This window comes from Pagrus pagrus (genome assembly GCF_965226575.1).
Source record: "Pagrus pagrus genome assembly, chromosome: 4".
Classification (NCBI taxonomy): domain Eukaryota; kingdom Metazoa; phylum Chordata; class Actinopteri; order Spariformes; family Sparidae; genus Pagrus; species Pagrus pagrus.
Genome location: NC_140188.1, coordinates 23,408,154 through 23,431,959, shown reverse-complemented (window position 1 = coordinate 23,431,959; position 23,806 = coordinate 23,408,154). Strand labels below are relative to the sequence as shown.

Genomic DNA, 23,806 nt, shown 5'->3' with positions numbered 1-23,806 from the left:
TTCCACTGCTGTACTTCAGTCTGACCCAGATTAGAAGGTTTACTTTGTCCCTCTTCAGACACAAGTGAATAATTGCTATGAATATTGAACACTTTCATACACAGCAAAATATTCCTCCTTTTGACCTGGATTGTACTTCTTCTTTCAATCTCCTCTTGTCCTTACGGCGCATTCACAGTATATAGATTTTGCATATTGTTTTTAATTAAATATATAACATAGTACTTAGGAGCGTTGAACTAATAATAGGACTCCAGAACTTGTGTCTGGATCTAGATGTCTTTTCCCTGAGCTCACCCTTATTAAATTAAATCCACACACCGTGCAGTGTCTACACCAACAGCAGTGTTTCTCCTCGGCGTAATTAGCTTTCTTCTAAAACGCACACCTTCTCTCCCATCTGTTCTGCAGGCAGCGGCCCCATCCAGCTGTGGCAGTTTCTCCTGGAGCTGCTGACCGACAAGTCTTGCCAGTCCTTCATCAGCTGGACAGGCGACGGCTGGGAGTTCAAGCTTTCTGACCCAGATGAGGTGAGAGGTCGTGACCCCGCTGGTCGCTGGCACACGCGCTGGGAGGTCCTAAGCAGTTAGCCAGATGAACAAGATGTCGTCAAAACATTTGCATGCCTTGTTTGGCTCCATCTTAACTTTGCTTGGTTTTGTAATAGCGGTGTTTCATTTCACAATACGGATGATTCTCAGATGACGACAAGATTTGGATGTTATTTTACACTAATTAGTTACACATGAAGCATCTTATTTTGAAGTGTTTTATGAATCATATTTTGCCTTTGCTATTTTAGGTCGCTCGGAGGTGGGGCAAGAGGAAAAACAAGCCCAAGATGAACTATGAGAAGTTGAGCCGTGGCCTGCGCTACTACTATGACAAGAACATCATCCACAAGACATCAGGGAAACGCTACGTCTACCGCTTTGTCTGTGACTTAAAAAGCCTGCTGGGCTACACTCCCGAGGAGCTCCATGCAATGTTGGACGTAAAGCCCGATACAGACGAGTGAAAGCCGAGAAGCAAATGAAAGTGGACACAAAAGTGAAGGAGCCACATGGACTGTGGCTCATAAAGTGGTCTTAACTGTTTGATAGAGTCGGTAAAAAACGTTTTTTTTGGGGACCAAAAATTGTTTTTAATGACTAATTGTGGTCTTTGTCAACTTCAAGCTCCTGTCTCTCAGACCATGTTTTAAAAGAGGGCACAAGTCAAAAGCCTGTATTCATACCCTGTTGCATTTGAGATGTGTGTGCGCGCATTTGTGTGTGTGAGCGTGCGTATGTGTGATATGTACCGGTATTATTTAGCAGCTCGAGGCAGATGGAGCGCTATTGGGTAGAGTTCAGGTTCCCTTCTGCCTTAAGTAGCACAGCGGGGAGAGAGGAGAGGACCAAGAGAGAATGTCTGAGAGGAGCGAGAAAGAGAGCAAAAATAAAAATGATTCATTCCGTTGTTAGGGTAAACAGAGCAGGCGGAAAGTTCCCGCTTAGAAAATCAACGGTTGCCAAAATGTAAAAAAAATGAGCTACAGAAGGCTTAATGTCATATTTACATACATGCTCACTGTTTCTCTTCGGCAAAGAGAGAGTTTTCAGCTTGGACCAAAAAAGTGTTGTTTCTAATTTGTTGTTTGAGGAGCGTATGCTTGTGCCAGTATTATTATTGATGTGCAGAACACCCAATGTAAACCTACCCGGCATATATTGGAAATGGTATTTTTCTTACGTTGTCAATGAAGGTATTACAGTGGAACCAAACCTTAGCTGCCACGTCTTAACAGTTCTGTTCTCGAGGAGCCTTTAACTGAAATGTGCTGATTCGTTATCAGACAACACTATAGACAAGGGCCCTGTGCTTTGCAGGGTGTGAGGACCTGTTGAGATTACTCATAGCCAGAGTGTCTGATAGACAGACAACTGAAAGTAGCCGTTGCTTTTGAAACTGACGCTTTCACCTTTACGTACTTGTTTGCCACCTTGTTAGAGACACATATTGTGACTGAAACTTATGCATTTTTGCATACCACCAGTATTAAGAAACTGTAGACAATCTTATCGTGGGGGAAAATCAGGAGTCTTTGGTAAGAGGAGTTGTTTAATGTGCAGAGTAGATGCATCATTTGTCGGTTCACTGTCCATGTTCGTGTTGCTTTAGAAGTGTTTGAATAGTCTCGTCTGTCCGTCCGACCGTCTGTCTACACGATAAAATCACAAGTGAGACAGTTGAGGGAGTGATTTTGCAAAATCCTAAGAATGTCTGATTTTTATTTTTATTTTGTTATATAGAACATTTTTTGTCCTAAGGAAGCGGCTGCAGTCTAGAATGAAGATACAGTGTAGGAGCGGGGGCAGGCAGTAGAAAAGTGTTGACCAGAGAGAATGAGAAGTGTGGGGTAGATGAAGGTGACTGAAAGGAATCTGTGGATCACTTGTGAGGTCTGACAGAGAAGATGCAAGTTGGCACTGCTTGGAGGTTTGCATTAACATGGGTTGTGCGCTCGGTTTTCCACCGCCATCGTGGTTGGATGCAGCTTTCAGCTGAAGCCTCATCGGGAAATAGAGACATTAAGGACAACAGGCAGACATTTGTATTTAATTTGTATGTGCTACTTACCTATGACCAAAATAATATTCAGTTCATAGTGAGTAACTCATGTATGATTCCACCCATATATATTTGTGCAGTTTGCTCAGACACGCATAGAGATTCACTGGTTACATTTGAGCAAATTGGCAGCAACAGTGGGAACAGTGGCTGTACACTGGCCTTATGGGAAATGCCAAAGTGGAATATCATCTTAGAATACAATGTTATTGTTTACAGTGGCTGAATGTTACCCATATGGATGAAAATAGCTTTTGAGATGTCTATTTGTACAGATTGTATTTCATAATGCTTTATTGAGACCCAGATTACACAAATAAGCAAGAGACAAAGCAGGAATAATAACCAAAAACCATGTGAGGTCTTTGGCCACGGTGCTTCGGGTATCGTCCACAATGTTGGAAGACAGGGACCAGAATGCTCTCACGTTATTGGAAAGTGTTGACCTTTCTCTCATGTTTTGTTAATATGTTGGAAAGCACACAGATTGAGGACAAAGAGAGAGGCCTTCGCTGATCTGAGTGCAGAAAAGAGATGCTGTATGTGTTCATAATGTTTAATTGGTAACAAAAGCTCGTCCGCCATCGTCATTAAGCACTGACTCACCAACCCTCATCCTCATGCTCGTCATCTGACAAACAAACAAATTAATTAGAAATAAGCTGCACTGTACTTTCATTCATTTCTGCATGTTGATGTCAAGGTTTCAAAACACTGTTTCTTTGTTCAGGTTCCTTTTCAGATGTCAGTGTTTTCTGTTAGAAGAGATTTACAGAGTTTTAAACATAATTGTAATGGTTGTCAATGCCCTGGAAAATGTTTTTTTCTTTTTCCCCCCACAAGGACATGGTATTAGTATGGTTGGCTTCATAAGATTAATGTGCTAAAACAAAACGTTCTGTTACCTAAAATGTTAATATTTTGAAATTTATTTTGTCAGGAAAATATACTATTGTTAAATGTCACAGATTACAATCTACTGCAGGTCTCATGTATTAATGAACCTTAGTCTGGCAAGTGTATACGCACCAGTAGTTTGTGGCATACGCATATCTCAGAATGGATTCAGAAGGAAAACCGTATTATTATTTTTTTGTTTTTGTTTTTTGGATGTTGTTTTTTGTATATTTTATAGTGTCTCTGTATTTTTGTTATGAGATCATTTTTATTGTATTTAGTTCACAAACATTTGAATATTTTTCAATAATTTATATTTTATAAAAGACAAGAGACGCAGACAGCTGGTGCTTTCATGGGAATTTAAAGGTAGCGCAGGACAAAATAATGTAGCGATTTTTTTTTTTTTGTTTGTTTTTATTTTTGTTTGTTTTGTTTTTTAATTCTTTTTTATACATAAAATAGACCTGTCTGCTAGAGAAAAAAGGCTGATGCTGGCCCATCAATGATTTCTGCTGGAAAGGTTTTATAAACTGTAGCTTCTATTTCTAAAATGTACTTAATGTACTTCAAAATGTTATAAAATATATGTGAACAAAGATTTCATATTTGTCTGGTGATTAATTTATGTACAGTGTTATTATATCAGGTTATTTACATATTTTATACTATTATATTGTATACTATTATAGATGGATAAATGGATGGATCCAATGCACAGTTGATCCTGCAATCGTCACACACTCATGGTGGCACAAATCAGTTAAACAAATCTGTCTATTGTTCAAATCACCACACTCTGGTTCTTCAAAGGGGGCCTAGGTTCCCTTTGAAATGCATGCGGGCCATGGTGTGTCCCAGTTTTAACGAGTGTGTCCCATGCGCACTGATGAGGTGACGTCAAAACAGAACCAGCACACTGGGGCCCATTCATGTGCTTGTAACTCCGGGCTCATATAAATTCCACTGTCGATAGAAAACATACAGGGCCATGGCCCGCTGCCCCGAGCAGCACAGCTGTTTGGCCCTGCTGCAGCAGCCTCGCAATACGGCCAAAATACAGATCCAGTAGGCTGTTTTTCACATTCAGAAAATAGCAGTGCGAATGCAAGGACAAAACACAATGCACATGAAAATGTCTTGAACATAGGTTTTGAGATTTACTTTGGCAAACTTACAATGTAAGTAACAAACTTACATAAATGACAAATGCAATTTCTTATGATGTGAAAATGATGCTGATCAAATGAGACACGCACACTGTATAAATAACATGAAACAGAATACACAGACATGAGTGATTTTACATACTTCAAATCACCCCAATGCAAACACAATAGAGCTGTCTCCTGTCAAAATGAAACCCCGTATTCTCCTGTTGGACCTGCTGGTGGTGTTCTTGGCAGAGGGCAGCCTGAGGTTACCCAGGTGGTTCTTCTCCTGTTCCACCTCCCTCGCTCCGGCTGGGCTGATGATCCAGACCAGACATGATCGCTAGGCAGGTTTTGAAACACTTGCCCAGACAGCACACGTTCCAACAGACACAGAACGACATCCAAACCATTATGATACCACTCATACCTGCGTATTTCACGTCTGAACCCAGACACAAAGCCTGCTCACGCAGACACAGTTTTACACACTTTTACACTCTCTGCCTTTTTCAAAGAAAGCTTCAACTGATTTAAAGCAGTGTTTAAAAGTGAGAGACAGCAGTGTGCGACATGAAGAGAAGAGGAAGTCTATGCAGAAAGTGAGAACTGTCACACCTGGCAGTCGCGCAAAAGATATCAGATAATTTCTGCCTCTCTCGACAAAAAGTATCACCTCCTGTCGTCGGCAGCTTACAGCTCTCTTGACACTGGAATGCGGCCCGTTTGTCAGATTTCAAACCTAAATATTTATCTAAGGGGTCTTACCAAGCTACATCTGTCTCCTGCATGGAGTCTTAACATGACTGAGGAAGACAGGGAGGGAGATTAAATGATCCACCGGTGTAACCATGAAGTTTGGAAATATAGGGGACAGAATTGCACAAAAACTTAAACCTCTAGAGTGATTTTTATTAGGCGAAATCAATATATCATCACACCTGCCCTCTGGATGCGTCTTCGAATCAACTGCATGTGTTTTCCAGTACAGGGTTTTGAGCATTCAGATGATACTGATGAGCACCAGGCTCTCCACGCTGGCACACAACCTATTTCAGGAAGAACCCATTATCACATTAACAGCGCATGGAGGGTAAAGCCTGTACTCTGTGTGCTATTTAGCTATTTTGTTTCCACTGGAGTGTCACTGAGCCACATGAGCTCACAAAACGTTGAAGTTATATAACGCAGAGGTGTGAACTTGAGTCAAATGACTTGGACTTGAGTCACGAATGTGATGACTATAGGCTCAACTGGGTGAAAAAATAAAAGCAGTCTCACCTTGGACTTTATCGGTGACTCATGACTCCACTTGGCCTTCAGCTTTTTGACTTGAAACTACCTGATACCTGCCACCAAGCCCAGAGATTAAAAAAGTAGTCTGTGTTATTTAAAAGGTGTACCACAAATCAATTAATTTCCCTTAATTTCCTAAATCAGCAAATGTTAAAGCTATTCTTAGCATAGTTAATGCTTAGCTAACGTTAGCTTTACAGCTAAGTAACTTAAATAAGTGTTGTAGGACCCCTCCCCCACATGTACTGTTCTTCCAAAACAAGATGACAAATCAGTGTGCAACAATCTGCTAATCTGCTACAACCTTACTACATACACTTAAAAAGCATTCACGAATTCTGTACTTTTGACTCTTCTTGACTCTTCAAAAGACTCTTCACTCTAATCTCTAAAGTTGAGGACTTGAGCACAAATATGTGAGACTTCCTTGTGACTTGCAAAACACTGACTGTCACACACAGCATCATTAGAGGAGAGGTTGGGGGTTGTACTTAATACTGTGCCTACATCCTGGGGTTGCTCTACTAAGCACTTTTTTGATGTTAATAGGTCAAATCACGCGTGTCAGTGCTTTAATGTGGGTTACATGACAGAGTAAAATGAGTTTCAGGTTAAAACAACTTAGCAAATACACACTTCATGTGGAAAAATACAAGAGGAAGGCATGGAAACATGTATATGAATGATGATTGACCACTGTAGGAAAGCTAACTGCATCTCTGATTGAAGGTCTGGGAAGCCCCACTTATTTATTCGACTTTCTAAATTCAACCTTTTATCAAGCCGGCAGCAGTATTTAACACTATTTAAATGTCTGAAGCTCAGTAGCAGAGCTTTCTGTTATGCCCAATTGCTTTCCTGACATGCACACAACACGTCCTTTGCCTTGGATCAAGTCTTAATTAGTAGCATAACATTCAAAATGGAATAATAGACAGCGCTGTGGCTGTGCCAAATTACAGAATCAGTCTTAGCAAATTCTCAACCCTAAATTGAAAACATGTGGCAGCACAAGGTTTGTGGTTCTGACAGTAATTTGTAATAGATTTAGTAAATCTGTCCTCGTATCTTTTAAACCAGTCACACTCATCAGAGCTTGTGAATGTTACCAGAAGAAACTGCTTTTGTGGTCAAACTACAGTGTATGTAGACCATAAATCTCCACAGAAAGTTACATAAATCTCCATATGAGAATGTTACAGTACATGTGTATGTCATCTAAACGAATGGTAAAGATCAGTGCAGCAGAACTGGTATTTTAATGACACTGAATTAAAGGCTGACCACCCTCTGGCTCCAAAGGAAATATATAGCTTTTTATATTTTAAGCGACATTAATGGATACGAAGATCTGACATCGGAGGGCACAATATAACACAGTCTAAATGTCATTACTGCGAAACCTCTGTCAGCTTTTAACTTAAGAAGATGTGCTTTAAAAGCCTACATTCTTTGGATTTAAAGGACCTGCTATGTTCAGGATGAAACACAACTATATCTATCCTCGCTGGCCTAAATTAACATCCTCTTCATAAAAAGAGTATCGCTGTGACGCACAAGAGACAGACTCAGTGGTTCCATTACGCAGAGAAGTTGTGAAATATGACCAGTGTGTCCCAGAGGGCCCTGATGGCCCAACTTAAGACACAGTTGCCTGGGGATTCATTCATGTCCTATTGTCCGTCATGGTTGTGCTGACTTTGGCCTGTGTGGACTCCAGCGGTGTCCAGGGACAAACATGAGTGAGTCCCTGCTCAATCTACCGTGTCTTCTCATGACTGTTACCCCTTTAATCACACTTGGGCCATGGACATACAGTATGCTACATGATGTAATTTCAGTTCAGACTATAAATTAACTCACCACTAGACATTTTCATAATGACTTCATTAGACAAGTAGTTCAAAATAAAAAGATGAAAATGAAGAACAATGGATTATGACTGGATGAGACATGAGACAAGTAGAAAAAAACAAGTAGTGTGCACATCCATCTCAGTTGGGTACAGGTGCAGGACACCTGTACTGTAAAAAATTAGATAGCTGCATAAGAAAGTAGGGATTTAGCGTTACATGCAGTCATAGGAAGAACATATCCGACTCAGTCAGTCAAACTGTGGCGAGACCTGACACACAATCCAATCAAGGTGGCAGTAATGTACCTAAAAGCTGTTTTCCAACCACCACTAAACAACAAAAGAAGAAGAAGAGACAATAAAACAAGACGAAAAAGAAGACACGGTGACTGACTGCCCTGCGGCATGTTCAAATGAGACACAGGTAAAAAGACCTGTTTGAAATCAGTTCTGTGGGAAAAGGCCTGGTACCCAGTGAACTATGCCAGCAACGGAGAGTGAGTGGTGGATCTGGCGATGGCGGTGTGTCAGCATTGCTCTACAGTCGAACGTGTTGTATGTCCTATCGCATTTTATACAAATTGTAACTTTTGACAACTTGTAATTTGGCACCTGAAGTCTTAGCTTCCACTTCTTTAGTTTCATCACCTGGCTGTCATTGAGAAACGCCGGCACGAGTGACTGACAAGCACAAGAATTGCTATAAGGATTGCAGGAACGCAGGATTGAAAAATTAATAAAAGACGTGCATGGTGTAGTGTCTTCATCAGCATATATTAACTTTCTTATTACAAATGAAACATAATGGAGGCTAATTGACACTCCAATAATGGCTGTCGCAGATAAAACAGCATGTGTCTTAGCTCTAGCACCTATGGTCTCAAGGTTTATCACACAGTCTATAGCTCTCCTGTCCCTCCCCTCCTCTCCTTCATTGTATTGTTGTGTCTTGGATGTGTTGAACCACATGTCTTGGCAGGTGTGGTGACTGTATTATCCAGGCTTATGAAGGGCAGATCCAGGCCATCCCCTGCTTTGGCTGGTAATTTGCATTTTTATTGCCGTTGTCGCATCCTCAGTTAATACACCATTGACTCCCAGAGCCACCCTTGGACCTAACGGCATCACCTTGCTATCCCACCTGAAATGAGAGTGCCTGCTGGCCCCCGGATCTGCATCGGCTGAAGCTCAGGTACCAGTCGACCTGGCATTCTGGGACGGAAATGGAGTGTCCTCTCATGTTAATGTGGACTTTCCATTAGGAAAGATGATTGATTTGTGCTGTGCTGTTGCTGTGAATAGGCAATAGACTGGCACAATAAAGGAGTGAGATGGGGCTTTGTGTGCAGGTGAGGCCGTGTGTGAACTAGAGTGTGACTGAATCAGGGTGCCGACGACGGGGGGAGAGGAGAGGTGAGAGGAGGGAAGAGGGGGTTCGGGGACGGAGACGAAGAGAGATGAGAAATGGAATGGAAGGTTGAATACGGGAGGGTGAAGGTTAGGGGGTGAGAAGGAGCAAAGGAGGAGTGGAGGGTTTAGAGGTGCGGAGGGACGGGGAGATGAGTGGTGGGAGATGGCAAAGGTGTGAAAGCTCTCAACTGCATTCATTTCAAACTAGACGAAAGAGGACAGGAGAAAACAGAGAGATCTTTAAGTCAGCTTTCTTTCATACAGATGGTTTCTCTTTGGTTTGTACACCCACATCCAGCAACACCACATATGTGGCCTCAGAAATGTTGAATCAACACTTCTATTACAAAATCTTATCAAAAGTCTAGCCCTTTTGTGATACATCACACACTGAATAACCAACGACTTGAAAGCTATTTGATTTGACAGCTCAAGGTCTACATCCATAGCTGTGGCATACAGATATTTTATAGTAGTGTTTGCACAGGCACTATGAGAGAGAAGAGGAGGAGGGAGAGTTCAGCTGGATTAAAACAGGCTTTGGTCACTGTCCAGTTGAACAAGCAAATGTTTTCGCTTTTCTTTGACTGTGAGTCGACTGGGATTCAGCAACTTTCCCAGGACATCTGCTCCCAACGCCCACGTTTGAATCTCCGTCCAATAGGAGTGCTTCCTTCACCCCTAAGACCAGCGGGTGCTGCGCAGTGATTGGCTGCCCGGGCCAGGGCCCAGAAAGAGAAGGCTGAGCCCTGAGAATTTTCCGAAACATTTTCTCCTCTGTCTTGGCTTTCGCCAACATCTGCTTCCAATCAACGTTAGTGAAAAGACCGCTTCTCTTTCTCCCTGCTGTCTGGGTTACACACACACACACACACACACACACACACACACACACACACACACACACACACACACACACACACACACCAGGCAACCTTTTTCTTACAGCTTTCTTGTTGTAACTGTCAGGATATTTTACATTTTAAGGGAAATGTAACATACATGTACAGTGTCTTTTAGATGTAACTTTATACAACTGCTTTTCTGACTGGTGTTTTTAAAATATATATATATATATATATATATATATATATACATGTTGTTCTTTATACGTGTCAGATCTATTATGCAAGTTCTAAACACTTGGCTGCAATGAATGATGCATCTTTATTCATGAATCAGATGTGACTGAACTGACTGGGAGTAAAAAGGGCAGTGATTGGTAAAGAGAAAAATATTTTCACACGCAAAGACACTCAAACACACATTGAAACCCCCTTGTAAACTGCTGCCCGTAGCACTTCATCCCACCCTTTCCATGAGAAAATAGTACTAAGGGTCAACTTCCTTGAGTGTCGTGTTTTCTTTCTTACTTGCTTTCTTTCATTCATTCACGGCTCGGGCTTTCCTGTGTGGTCATTGCGCCTCTTGCGTGACTTTCAGCTACAACAAGTCAACAAACTGCAGAAAATCCTGCTTATTATAGCAGGTACTTTCCACAGATATTCAGAAATAAGCATGATGATTCACTGTAGCCAAAGAGAGGCACACATTGTAAGCAGCAGTTTCTCCAGTCCTTCGCAACAGCTCGCTATTATCAGTGAGGCCGTGTTGTTTTTGCCAGCAAACTGCTTAATAGGCTTTGGCCCTCACGGCTAAACAATCATGGGAGAAATAACTTGGAGGTTATGAGGTTGGTTGAAATTTGGGAGTTATTACAAACACTTTTGCATCACAGCTAGGCTACCCCTCAACAGATTTCTCACAGAAGAAAATAAGAGACATGAAAGTGCTGTCTTTATTAAATAATACAATAAAAATAAATAAATAGCTTCCAGGATATTTTGAATTGAATACCAATAACTGCTTTTGTACTTTCTACTATAAATAGCCACCATTAGGGTCAAAAACCACACAGTAAACCTGTTGCTAATGAAAGTAATGTCACCTCCAGAGTAGATAAAGATATTACCAGTGATTGCCTGATTTTGAGCTTCCTCCCCATTCACCTTTGACCCATAGCACCATTGGTTTTGTGGTCCTGCTCCTGCTGGGCAAGGACTGATTTACAGCGCAGTAGTGCTGACTGGTCTTCAAGAGTAATCCAGGGTCAGACCGTGCTAATAAATCTGTAACGTGCCACTACAGGAGAGCCTAACCTAAAGTTTGCTGTCATAAGGATTCATGAAATGGGTTTGCTGTCTTATTTCCTTCTTGCATTATCTTTCTTTTTTTAAAAACCTATTTTAAATGTCTGCCTGTATGTATTTAAGAATCACTGTTACAGTTACATGGGGACAGGTTTTTGTGCCAGAACACTGTGTAATTGGTGTTAACCATAAATGTGTTAAAATGAAACTTTGTTTGTCAAGAGTGTGAGTCGGGGTGGTGTCAAAATGCATCAAAGTTGTATGATGCACAGATGTAATCAGTGAAAATATGTCCAAAATCAACAATGCAGTTACAGAGGAGAAAAGCAAATCAAAGCTAACAGCACAGTGGTGCAAGGAAGGAATGAAATGCTCCAGCTGGCTACTTGCTCTGTAGAACAGCATGTAATCGTACCAATTACACACTCAGCCTTTATATGTCTGTCAGCCTTTCTATTACCTGCATTACAAAAATGTAAATTGCAATTACCTTTGCTCAAACCGGGTGCTTTATAAGTGAATACAAAAAGATTGAAAGGGTTGACGTGGAGTAAAAATGAATGAGAAAAGAGAATAAAATGGTAAGAGAAAGTTTGGGGTAAAGAGCAAAGGGAAATATGAACACTGTACATTAATGAGCCATCAACTCTAAATCAACTACCTACCAACCTACTGCACACCCCAAACCATACGTTCATTTGTTCCAACCCAATTGCCAGGATAAATACTTGCAATGTACATGTCTACAGACCACAGTCACAGATATGTTGAAACTTTGCGTTTCAACATATCTGAATGCTGTGCTTATCGTCTGGTTAGGTTTAGGCTCAAAAAGCACAAGCGCAGCTGGAAAACGTCCTGAAATCTTGTTAGAAATATCCAGTGGTGTAACGCTTACAAATTGAAACGCCCTCATTAAAATAACCAGTCTTGAACAGTATAGTAGCTCCTGGCTTGGCAGCCTCCTCGCCTAGATGCGACACCACAACTACCCCCTCCAACTCCCGACATGAAAGTTAGCAAGCCTGTCCTCATCAGAAAAACGACTGCATAGGTTGGAAACAAAAGCAGATTAATACGACTCATTTTTATGTTTGTTGTTAGGTGGTGGCCTCTAGTGGCTGTAGTAATTATTACAGCTGAAAAGGAGGAAGTCAGGAGAAGTAGTGAAAAGCTATATGCAGGTACACAGTACTTGTAGCCAAACAGAAGCAAAGTAGTGATTTTAACCTGGACCATGATGTTCTCCTAATCCTAACCAACTAATTTTAATACCTAAACATAATCAAGTACTTCTAGCCTAAACCTGACCAAACTGAGACCTGTCACATTGTTTTGGGAGATGCTGACAATCAACCTATTCAGTCATTTAGGTTTGAGGATGTGTTGAAGGAAGCTCATATACAGTACATGTAACAACTAAAGAGTTAATATGCAACTCTTTTTGTAAGTAAATTCCACTCTGTATTGTTTAAATATGTCACTTTTTTGTTGTAGCATCTTCAGTAACTATCTCACCGCTGTCTGTCTAACTTGACTATCTGTTTTACTTGCTTCTTCTGACACAGTTCGCTGGGACCAACAAAACAAACACAAAACACAGAAAAACATAAAATACACTCGGTGCAAAATTGCTGGAGGCTGTGAAAAGCCAACTCTCAACACCTGCTGTCCCACTGTTTGCAGTGACTCATGAGAACTGGCCGATGATGTGCTTCATGATGTGTTGCATGCTCTGTTTTGGCTTACCTTGTAGAGGAGGTGGCTGAGTAATGGCCTCATACAGATGAGCTCAGACCAAGATTTTTACAAGATAAATTGGAGCTACCAAAGGTTGGGAAAAGGGAATGATAGTTTGGTTTATAATCAAACCTTCCAGTTTTTTGAAAGCTTTGGAAAAACTCCAGTGAAACTCGTTCTGATTAGACAGTTCAGAGAACAACTAAATATCTTGTCTCCATGAGGAATTTGAGCACAGCCCCCTCTGCAGTGACCACAGTGAGTGAAGTAAGCTGTTTGGACCTTTGGCACTCAAGAGGTTAAGGTTTTGTGGGAAAGGACAGCAGCACCCCGGGCTTGTGTGAAGGCACATGTATACAACATGAATGAACTATTTTTGTAGCAATAACACAGTAAGTACATGAGCTATGAGCTCTAGAGGAAGGGAGTGAGAAAGGAGAAGAGCAGCTCTCATTGGGCTCAGGGGGGGAAGGTCGCTGAGACCTGAGAAGTGGACAGGTCAGGAGATGTTATCATGATAGAATCGAAAAACAAGAATATAAAACTCTGAAAATAAAATGTTCTCTAGTTACTGCACAAGAGTTGAATACTTTTGAGCAGTATATTGTTTTTCAAAGTTTTTTTTTAAGCCACGTGAGCAGTATGACTTTAGTTATGTTCATCTGTCTGTCAGTCGGCAGGTTGATCCACCCCTCGAACATTGTTGGAAACATTTGGGATAATGTAAGTACGTAACTTGATAACATATGTGTAGTCATTATTATACATTTTAATGTTAAATATTATATCTTTAATTATTACTGGATGGGTTGCCAAAGCTTTGTGTTTAGTGTTAATTAGCTAATTGTTGACATGTTACCATATTAAACTAAGATGGTGAATACAGTCATCAATAAATCGGTTAAACATTAGCATGTTAGTATTGCCACTGTATCCATATTGACCTGCTGATATTAGCATCTACCGCAAAACATGACTGTGGCAAACAGACTCAGAGAGCAGCTAGTGAAGCAGCCCGATCGCAATACACCCTTTGCCCCTAACAGTTAGCCCTACCCCTCCGATTTGCGTATCACATCAAGCTGGAGGGTGTCCCGATTCTCGTTGGGTTAGCAGGGTAGGGCAAAGTGTCTCCAAACAGAGATTTTTTCAGATGCACACTTCAAACCGAGGGCACCTGCCTGCCATTTCAATGTATTATGGTCCTTTTCTTTGTAACAAGCATAAAACAACCACGAGCCAGTTTGCTGTTGTTTCAATAGCTAACTAGCTGGCTTGCTAAAGTTACATTGTTATTGTATATGAGGCCTGAAATTTAAGTAAAGTCCAGCAGTGGTTTCAGCACTTGGTACCACTCCTCTAGTATCAGTGCAGACTGGCAGGGTAGGGGCATGGGTACCATACGGGTCACAGGATTACCACAGTAACAGAGGGATCACCACAACGGAAGACACCATGTTGGAAATGTCCGGTCTTAAATAACTGATGAGATATGTGGGTCTTTAAAGGTTGTCCAATTTCATAGGGGGACATTTCCACCACTATACCTTGAACCTCAGTTCTAAGGGGCAATGGGTTCAATCGCAAATGAGGGGTAAAACTTGGAAATGGAATTTGGCCATAGTCTTGTTCCTTACTGTTTGTTGGTGAAGCTTTTTATGGACACCAGTAGAGTTATATTTATAATAATAGAGACCTAGTCATTTGGATCTTTGTTGAGCCATTTAAAGAAACTTTCCCACGCTGATAATGTCTGTGATTAATTATTTGTATTTTAGCAAAGCAGACAGTCTGACCACGCTCCAGTGAATGATTTGTTACAAAACCGCAACAATTTCCACTCAAACTCAATTTAGCAAATGGACCAAATCATGTGTAGCTGAGTGTCGCGTGACCATGGAGACTTCAGTGCTCCATTAGCTTGGACAGATTAAAGCAGGTGTGTTGCAGAGCTCACCTGTGCAGCACCAAGGTCAGCTCCACTCTTCTCCAGCACACTGTAAACACCATCCCCTGATGTACAGTCACTACTGGCCTGATATATATCAGGCTGTGGAAGACACGGGTCAGTGATATCATGTGAGTCTCCAGTGCTAATATTTTTTGTCGCCAGAAATGTAATTGTGTTTGGCAGCTGAATTGGACTAAAGGAACTTGAGGACAGAAGTAGCCAGTCTGTGATTTTATAGAAAACAGAGAGCCTCTGGGAATCCTGGGTAGAGGAGACATTTTTAAATTGAGTTTGAGCTGAACTGATCTTGGGAAAGCCAGTGTAGTAATAATCTGTGACTTAGTGTTTGCTTTTCATTTTTAGATGTGTGACTGATAGTAAGCCTATTGCATGAATGCTCTCAACACTGTATGACACAGAAGAGTGTTTTGAAAATGCAAAGTTGTTTCGTTATGTAAAAACCATGAAAAAAAAACAAAACAGTTTTCTACTGAGTAAAGACCTAGACCAAAGTCCTGCCGTACCCTTTTAATTGCAGAGACGATGATCCCTGCCAACATTGGGCTAGCAGCAGGGTACACCCTGTACTAGTTGCCAGTTCATCATAGGGCTGACATATAGAGATTAATAACCATTCATGCCTATGGGCAATTTACAGTAACTGGTTGACCTAACTTGCATGTCTTTGGATAGTGGGAGGAAGCCGGAGAGAACCCATGCAGACACGGGGAGAACATGCAAACTCTGCGATATTTGTTGTATAGTGTGTGCCTATTTTACTAAGAGCTTGTCTTCAAGCAGGCGTAAATGCTTTAACTTGACGTCCTTATGGGTCTGACTGTCTTTTGTCTCATGTATTTCTATTTTATTTGACTCTATGAAATGAAGTTCAAAACTAAAGTTCAGAAATAAAGACATAAAATGTTGTGTTGTAGTACTTGGGATCGGTCTGGGTCTCAAGACCACTTTTTGAAGGCCTCAGACTTGACCATGTTTTTATTCCTCTTTGTCTCAAACAAAGAAGACTCTAGACCAGTGAGGACCACGACTGCAGCGATATCACTGTGTTATATAATTGTATATAATTTGAAAAACAAAAAGTTTAATACTGGCCAATAACAGGAAACATATATACCAATACTGATATATCTGTGATAGGCCAACATCAGCTGATAACACTGACCAAGCAATATATTGGTCAGGCTCTAATATACAGTTTATAGCAATAAATGAGTTAAATAAAGATGGATTTTCATTTGTCTTCTTTGGGTGTTTTCATGTATCTTTCAGATCTTTCAGATCAATTTAAGGAGAGCATATGGTTTGCAGCTTCCACCTTTTTATTGTAAGTGTGTCATGCAGTGTGGGATATGACTGTCTTCCTTGTAAGTGCCTTTCAGTTACAGTATACTGTAAGCGGTATCAGCAGAATATTTCTCCCGTAATGACAGCCACAGGATAACATCACTACTGTATTTTTAACATGCCCTGCCTCGGCCTCGGTTTTGACTCGGTCTCAACCCCTCAAAGTCTTGGTCTTGTGTCGGTCTCGATACACTCTGGTCTTGGTCATGACTCAGTCTCGGTTTAGGTGGTCTTGACTACAACACTGATGAAATTACATGACTGTCTTCCTTGTCAGTGCCTTTCAGTTACAGTATACTGTAAGTGGTATCAGCAGAATATTGCTCCACAGGATAACATCACTACTGTATTTTTAATATCCTGGAAACCCACAGAGTCAATAGCATCTCACCTACATTTACATAACCTGCTTTAAAAAACTCCATGCGGTTGCTATGTAATCATGTGTTTACTGTGACTGCGCAACAGTGATATTTTTCCACAATAAAACAATCTGTGTGCGCACATCCCCTTCCCTCTCACCGGGTGAGAGAGAATAAAGTCATATGATGATGTGCCAAGAAGTTCTTGCTCATATAACCGCAAACCATTCCCCCATGCCCCACCCCACACTCACACACACTGTGGCAATCCAAGCTTACGCTGCACCCCCCCCCCCAGACTCTGACAGTGCATGTATATCCCAAGATCCCAGATGAAAGTTTGAAGGAAAGAAAAAAAAAAAAAAGGACAAGTTCCCTCCTGGCTGTCTTCCTAAGTGTCCTTGTCTCAGGCTTCTATAAACAGGGCTCTCCTGGTGACTCACAGCTAATGTAAAGCAGACACAGGTTGGTCTGGCGCCAAGTGATCAACGCTTCAATGGGACAATGAAAACTATAGATGACAAGAGAAAAATATAATGCCATGTTTAGCGTGAAGGGTTGGACGGAGGGCGTGGGGAAAAAGGAGGGAGGATACTGGCCGTTCACACGCTGCGGAGGAGACGAGCGCTCCTCAGGTCACAGAGTTTCCCATACCAAGATCTGCTCCCTCGCATATGGACGCTGAATCAGTGTAATAGGTTGGCTGAGGGGCTTGCATGTGGACATATAGCAGTCATGATTTACGCCTCTTTGTGTGTTTTTGTGAGAGAAAAAATACAAAAAAAAAATCATTGGATTTGGAGGTTTTGCTCTGCTTGATCTCCTTTCACATGAGAGCAGTGTGACAGAGGAGGTGTGAGCTGTGGAGCGATATCCATTCCCATGGCAAGAACCTCTGCCGGAGACATGCAAGGATCTTGATGATAATGCTCTCTAAGCTTAGATGAAGGTCAATGATCTCTCTTTATTTCTCTTTTGCCTCATATTTTGGCACCCCTCACCCGCTGCAGCGATGTAACGTTGTTTTATCGTGGCATGTGCGTGCATGTGTGTGTTTGGCTTGTTATATGGTTTGACACTACACAGATCCTGCTGCTCTTTATCAGTTTAACACACGGGGGCTAGCCAGAGATTACTCACATAGCCACCATGTAGTCCCTCTCGATCCACACGGACGTTGTGCAATTCTCAAGTTTTTATCCGTGCAGCTGGATAGGAGTCATTACATTTCAAGTGGTTGCCATAGCAGTAATGGTTAAAACAGTTGCTTGTTGCAAAAGCAGTCAAAGACAACCGAAGACCAAGCCCCCCGAAAGATTCAAGAAGAGATTCAAGGCTGCAAAACAACTGTCAGAGCAGTGTCAATCAACAGCACCTCTCGTGACTCTTTCAGGCTAGCCAAACAGATGTTTACACACATCTTTTAAAGTGGCAACAAGAAGTCACGACTCACTGGTGCAATTCAACCTCACTGACTCCCACTGCAACTTGTGTGGCACTTTCTGTTTGGTTTGAGGCAAGGTGAAACAACACAGCAAAAGAAAAAAAAAAAAAGCACTCAAGAGGCAAGCTATCTTTAACAAGCTTGGCTCAGCCTGACTGCTGCTACGACTATGAGGGCTGCAGTGACAGGTTTGGAGCCTGGGACGAGTGCCTGAGTGCGCTCAGTGGGACACCCTCCCAGGCTTTTCCCACATCACTGGGGGACGGGGGGCCGGTGGGGCCAGGGGCTGAGGCGAGAGGTGGGCTCCTCGCTCCGCAGCAATCTTGTGGGCTGTGGCTGGGAAAGGCTACGGCCCACTGTTCTCACCATCTCCCCCTGTAGTCGCTAACCCCACAGAGAGGGAGAGAGAGCGAGAGGGGTGGACAGAGAGAGGAAGAGATACCCAAAGCAAATTTGTGGTCAGAGAATCAGACTCTGGTGAGTCAGAGGACAGCTGACGTGCGGTGAGAGGGGACTCGATGTCAGGTGATAGCAAAGTGACACAAAGCAGAGCAGAGTGATGGGCAAAAAGAGACACTTCTGTTGAATTTAGGGGGAGAAGCGTGTTTATTGTGATCTTGGAGAGATAGCAACTAAATTAGATTAACATCAATGTTTTGCTGTTGTAGAAGTCGTGTTTATGTCTATTCCCGTATCCAAAGCTAAACTGTAGTCATCCTGTCAAGTGACTCAGCTGCATAACATTAACAACTGAGTGGGCCTACGCAACATGTGGACCTCGTGCTCACATTTCTGCATGTATTTGTTTCACTCATCAATCTTACCGGTTATTGGCTGTTTGCACATGTGATGATGTTTTGTGGGGTATTAATGGATTCAGTGTGTTCTGGTAATAAACTTCCAAGTTTGATCCGGATAAAGGCACCAGTGTATCTAACTGATGGAAAAGTCAACTTCCTAGAAATTTAATAAAAAGTACTCTAGTATCAGCTGAATAACAGTTTGTTATTTGTCAGTCACTAATTTATTGGATTGATTACCTCACGAGTTATATTGCCTGTGTACCTCTGACAGTTACTGCACTAAGACTGCTGCTACTATTAAATCTCTGCTTCCTCTATTTGCACTTTCTGTTCCCTATTTTTAACTGTATCTACTTTTCAACTCTATCTATTCTTTTGCAATATATATACAATATACATATAAACTGCATATAATGCAAAATGGCAATAACAATAATGTGTCTGTGTTCATGTAGATTTAAACATTTCATAACAGTTATCCTCTTGTGGCCCCAGTTTATGAAAGTAAATCAAGTTTCAAGTCAATTTTCCAATTTGGACTTTAATTACTAAAGTTTTACATGCCATGTGTGTACACGATGCAGATTTTACCCCTCAAACTGAATTCAGTATTTATTCTTACCTTCTTTTTTAAAATGTATGTAAATATGTGTCATATTTTCAGCCACATTTGTTGTTGGATGCTGTCAAAAGAGAGCCAAAGACTGAAGTGGTGAGTTAATATTTGCATAAATTGATTAATTAGACTAAATTATAATTTTAAAGTAATACAGTAATTTATTTTATGTTGTTGTTGTTATTATCATACTGTATATTTCTCAGATGCTCCGCTAACACCACTCACTAACAGACAAACAGGACAGAAGAGCACAACCTGTGGTTGTTTGACAACATGTAATTCATGCACAGTTTGCCTTTCCCTCGCAAACACATCGGCCATCTTTCAGCAGTTTACAATCTCAAAACCAAACTGTGGGCACAACTGCAGCTGGAGGGATTAAGTAAACCATTTATGTTTATGAGTTGGCCTTGTTATCTCTGCCAGGCGTGAGTCTGGAGGGGATCATGCGTCGTGTCGTGTGTGTATCTGTCCGCGGCCCACAGCTAACCTAACATACTACTGGACCCATCAGCATTATGTTTTTTGCGCACATTTATGGCCTGCTTCATTGATTGTTCTGTTTTATACTATTAAAAACAGACTCCTTATTCTTTTTAACCAGCCAGTTTGCAACCAGGCACACCTGGCGGAGACCTGTACTTTACTGAGTGCACTCCTCTAGTTACAGTATGACTGGTATAGTCAGTCTGATATGTGTATAAAGTTCATCTAGATCTGGAGAGTGATCAACTGAATTTGTTCCCAGACTCATTACATTGCCAAATTTCAAGATTACTATGAGTAATTTTCCGACGTGATCAAAAGCCCAGTGGAAGTCCAACATTAATCTTGATGATGGAAACTTACTCGCTGTTAAAACTCAAGTTAAAGTCGTACGTCCACAGTGAGGGGTACAGACTGATCAGTCTGTGTGCAAAGCAGCATCAACACTTTCAGTTTCTGCACAGTCAGACAGTCAGTCACCCCCTCCCTGTGACTAGATAAGGCCTGGTGAGCAGGAGGAGGTGGTCTGTTTCTAGGGTCATTGACCAGGCAACCATTAGCAACATGCTCTACAGTTGTAAACACAGTGCATTAGAGGTGGAGTGTTCACACATGCATATCAGCATACACATGTACCTCCATTCACACACACACACACACACACACACACACACAAACAAACACACGCACACACGCTGAATGACCAAGAGGATGTACTCTGCTGATTTGACAGTCCTCTCCAGTTTCTGTTTAGCTGGAACTGCTCTCCTCAGTAGCTCTCATTCTGTTTCAAACACACACATCCACCCCCACACACACACACACACACACACACACACACACACAACCACTCTCTCTCTCTCTCTCACACACACACACACACACACACACACACACACACACACACACACAGTCACAGAAACATGCTCTCTCGCTAAAAGAAGCAAATACAGGAAACCACCTTTATCAGAAACTCCACCCTCCAAGTATTTTTTTGCTGCCTCTGCAAAGCTAAGCGCCTTCAGCCAGCATGAACTAAAATATTAGCGCTGTGACTCCCCATCACCACAATCTTCCCCAGAACAACTGTTCTGCAGAAAGAAAAACACAAACCAACAGACGCTTTCTTTTCATAGTACTTATCTGACTGTTGAAAACTGACGAACACAGACTGTACTGTATCATGCCAAGGAGGAGGATTATTTCAGAACACAGCATAACGTCATTTGGGCCTACGATGGTTCACTTTGACAGTGCTTTTTCTAAAGGTTTTCATTTTTCCTGAGTTTTATTGTTTAGTAATTTAGTCAGATTTGAAACAAAATAGATCTTATTTGTGAACATAAAAGTTCAAAGTGCTACATATTCATGACTTCACAACACAATGTCCCAACACAACACCGGCTGAGCAGATGCTTTGACAGTGAGCTGCTGACAATAGGCTACTAAGTTAATTCATTAACTTAATGCTGCAGAGAACTTGTTATGACAGTAGACAAGCAGTGTAATTTGAAAAAATTAACAAATAAATTAATTACTTCTTATTACTGACTAAAAATTACACTATTTTACTATAACAAAAGCATAGTTAGTGTACGTTCCTTGTTATATTGCTTTTTGTCTTTTTATCAGCGCTGTGCCATCAAAAGTGGCTTACAACTCCAATGTATAAAGCAAAATAAATAGCTGGTTAGAATGCACAAGTTTGCAGACACTTCAATTCAACAAATTGCCTTATTATTTGAAGAAAATTGTAAAGTGTGAGGCATTAGATAAGTAGTAATAGATAAGAGCCATTTGGTTAAGCTCATTGTGTACCAAGAACCCAAACTAAATCGAAGAACTAGCGGCAAGGAAGGTCGTGTTGCGTCGCCTCATGTCCTCTTTGTCTCAGCCGAAACGCTGGGTCCGAACACATCGCAAAAACTACAGCCGACGACCAACTAGCTCATGCGTTCAGTGCCTATGGAGAGGACATAACTCTCCATACCACCAGGTGGTGGAATTCTGCATTTGTCATTCAAAAAGGGAAACCGGAAGACTCTAGACGTCGGACATGTTGTGATACAACAGAGTTTACTAGTGCTATCAAAGCCGCTTCTGATCAAGAATATGTCTGATAAAAAAGTTGCAAAGAGGGCAAAAAAGAACACCGAAAAGCTGACAACAAAGGCATAATAGTGTCGATGGTGCGGGACACACTGGGAAAATACGGGCCTCAGACATTCGGAGCCCTGACATTGGCCAACATGGTCTTCGGCTTGGTGTGTCAGGACCCAGGGCCTGTTAACAGTTTGCTGGTAGCTGTGCCGTGACAGCATTTAACACATAGAAATAAAGTTTAACAAGGAAACCTTCTATATGGCAGGATGCATTTAAATTTGCATGCACCTTACTGTAAAGCTGCAGGTTTCACACACACACACACACACACACACACACACACATGCACACGAAACTGGCTGTTTCCTGAATGGAGGCTTATCAGTAGCTAGCTAGTCAGCTATAAGACTCAACACAACTTTGGAGTTATCAGAAGGCCAATTCCTCCTTCTAGCTGCCTGGTCCGGATGTGTAGGCTAATGGCAGATACGCTGCAGTCAGCAAACCAGCCAACCCCCCGAAATGTCAAAATAACAGAATGTTCCTGGCATTGCGATGTAGCAACTAAATTTCCAATTGTAATCTCTTACACTGCTCGTTGCTGAATACAAGTTCGGCTATACTGCCCTCGTTGCAAATGAGATGACAGAAGCTTGTCAGGCAACGCTTCCATGAATTGTGCACGTGCCTGTGTAGAGAGAGAAAGAGAGAGAGAGAGAGAATAAAAACACTGCTCGAAAAGTATAATTCAAAACAGCTTGGGCTTTTCAGTGATCTGACATAACACAATCCTCACGCTGCTGCATATTTCGTACCTTGTTAAATATAATTAGAACGTTTACAGGAAGAAGTCTGCAGGAGTGCACGCTCATTACAGCCACAAGCTAATGTTTACAAAAGAGTGATGAATAATATTCACTGTGTTGTAGTGAAAGTGGTGTAGCAGTTGTGAAAAAAAGGGGTTTTGGTGTCAAGGAGCGTGTAGAGGTTTTACAGCTGGGTGCAAACCTGTTGGAGCAAATGTAAATACTTCTCACAGTTTATTTTTAATCATGATTAGATGTCATCAGATGGGTTTAGTCACATGTGTGTGTCAATACAGTGTCAGCGCTGGCAGAAATGAAAGACAAATATGTGATTTAAAATGATCTCATCTAGTGAATCCCATGCTTTTGCTACAAAAAGAAGGTTTATATAAATGAAAAGATTAGTTTAAACTTAGTTCTTTGTTGTCATTGCTTGAAGCCATGAGCCAAATAATTAGTATCAACTACAAATGTGTGTTGGAATTCGATTATACTCGACGCACACAATCCCTCTCGGAGCAACTAGACACATATGCATGCGAGTGCGGCAGAGGTAAGAGTCATCCCTGGGGTCTGCGTGTAGAAGCAGTTTATAAATTACAACATGGAGGCCAGGAAGGTATTAATGCAAAGCATCTGTGGGTGTCACGCGGTAGATCTATGTATTTCTGAGCACGGCCATGTTTTTTTATTTACCTGTGAATGAATACAGAGATGATTTATCAATTCACCTCTTGTGTTCCCCCGCTCTCTCA

General features: G+C 41.5%; 1 protein-coding gene across 3 annotated transcripts in view; it reads left to right on the top strand.

The window, feature by feature from the left end:
• ets1 (v-ets avian erythroblastosis virus E26 oncogene homolog 1) overlaps nt 1–4,111 on the top strand; it is a 38,288-nt gene extending 34,177 nt beyond the window's left edge. For all 3 annotated transcript variants that reach the window (XM_084350301.1, XM_084350300.1, XM_084350302.1), the window contains 2 exons: nt 412–530; nt 803–4,111. In XM_084350301.1, coding sequence (XP_084206427.1) covers nt 412–530; nt 803–1,018 — 335 coding nt within the window. In that variant the 3' untranslated portion in view covers nt 1,019–4,111. The remainder of the gene's footprint in view (nt 1–411; nt 531–802) is intronic.
• Nucleotides 4,112–23,806: the final 19,695 nt, after the last annotated feature.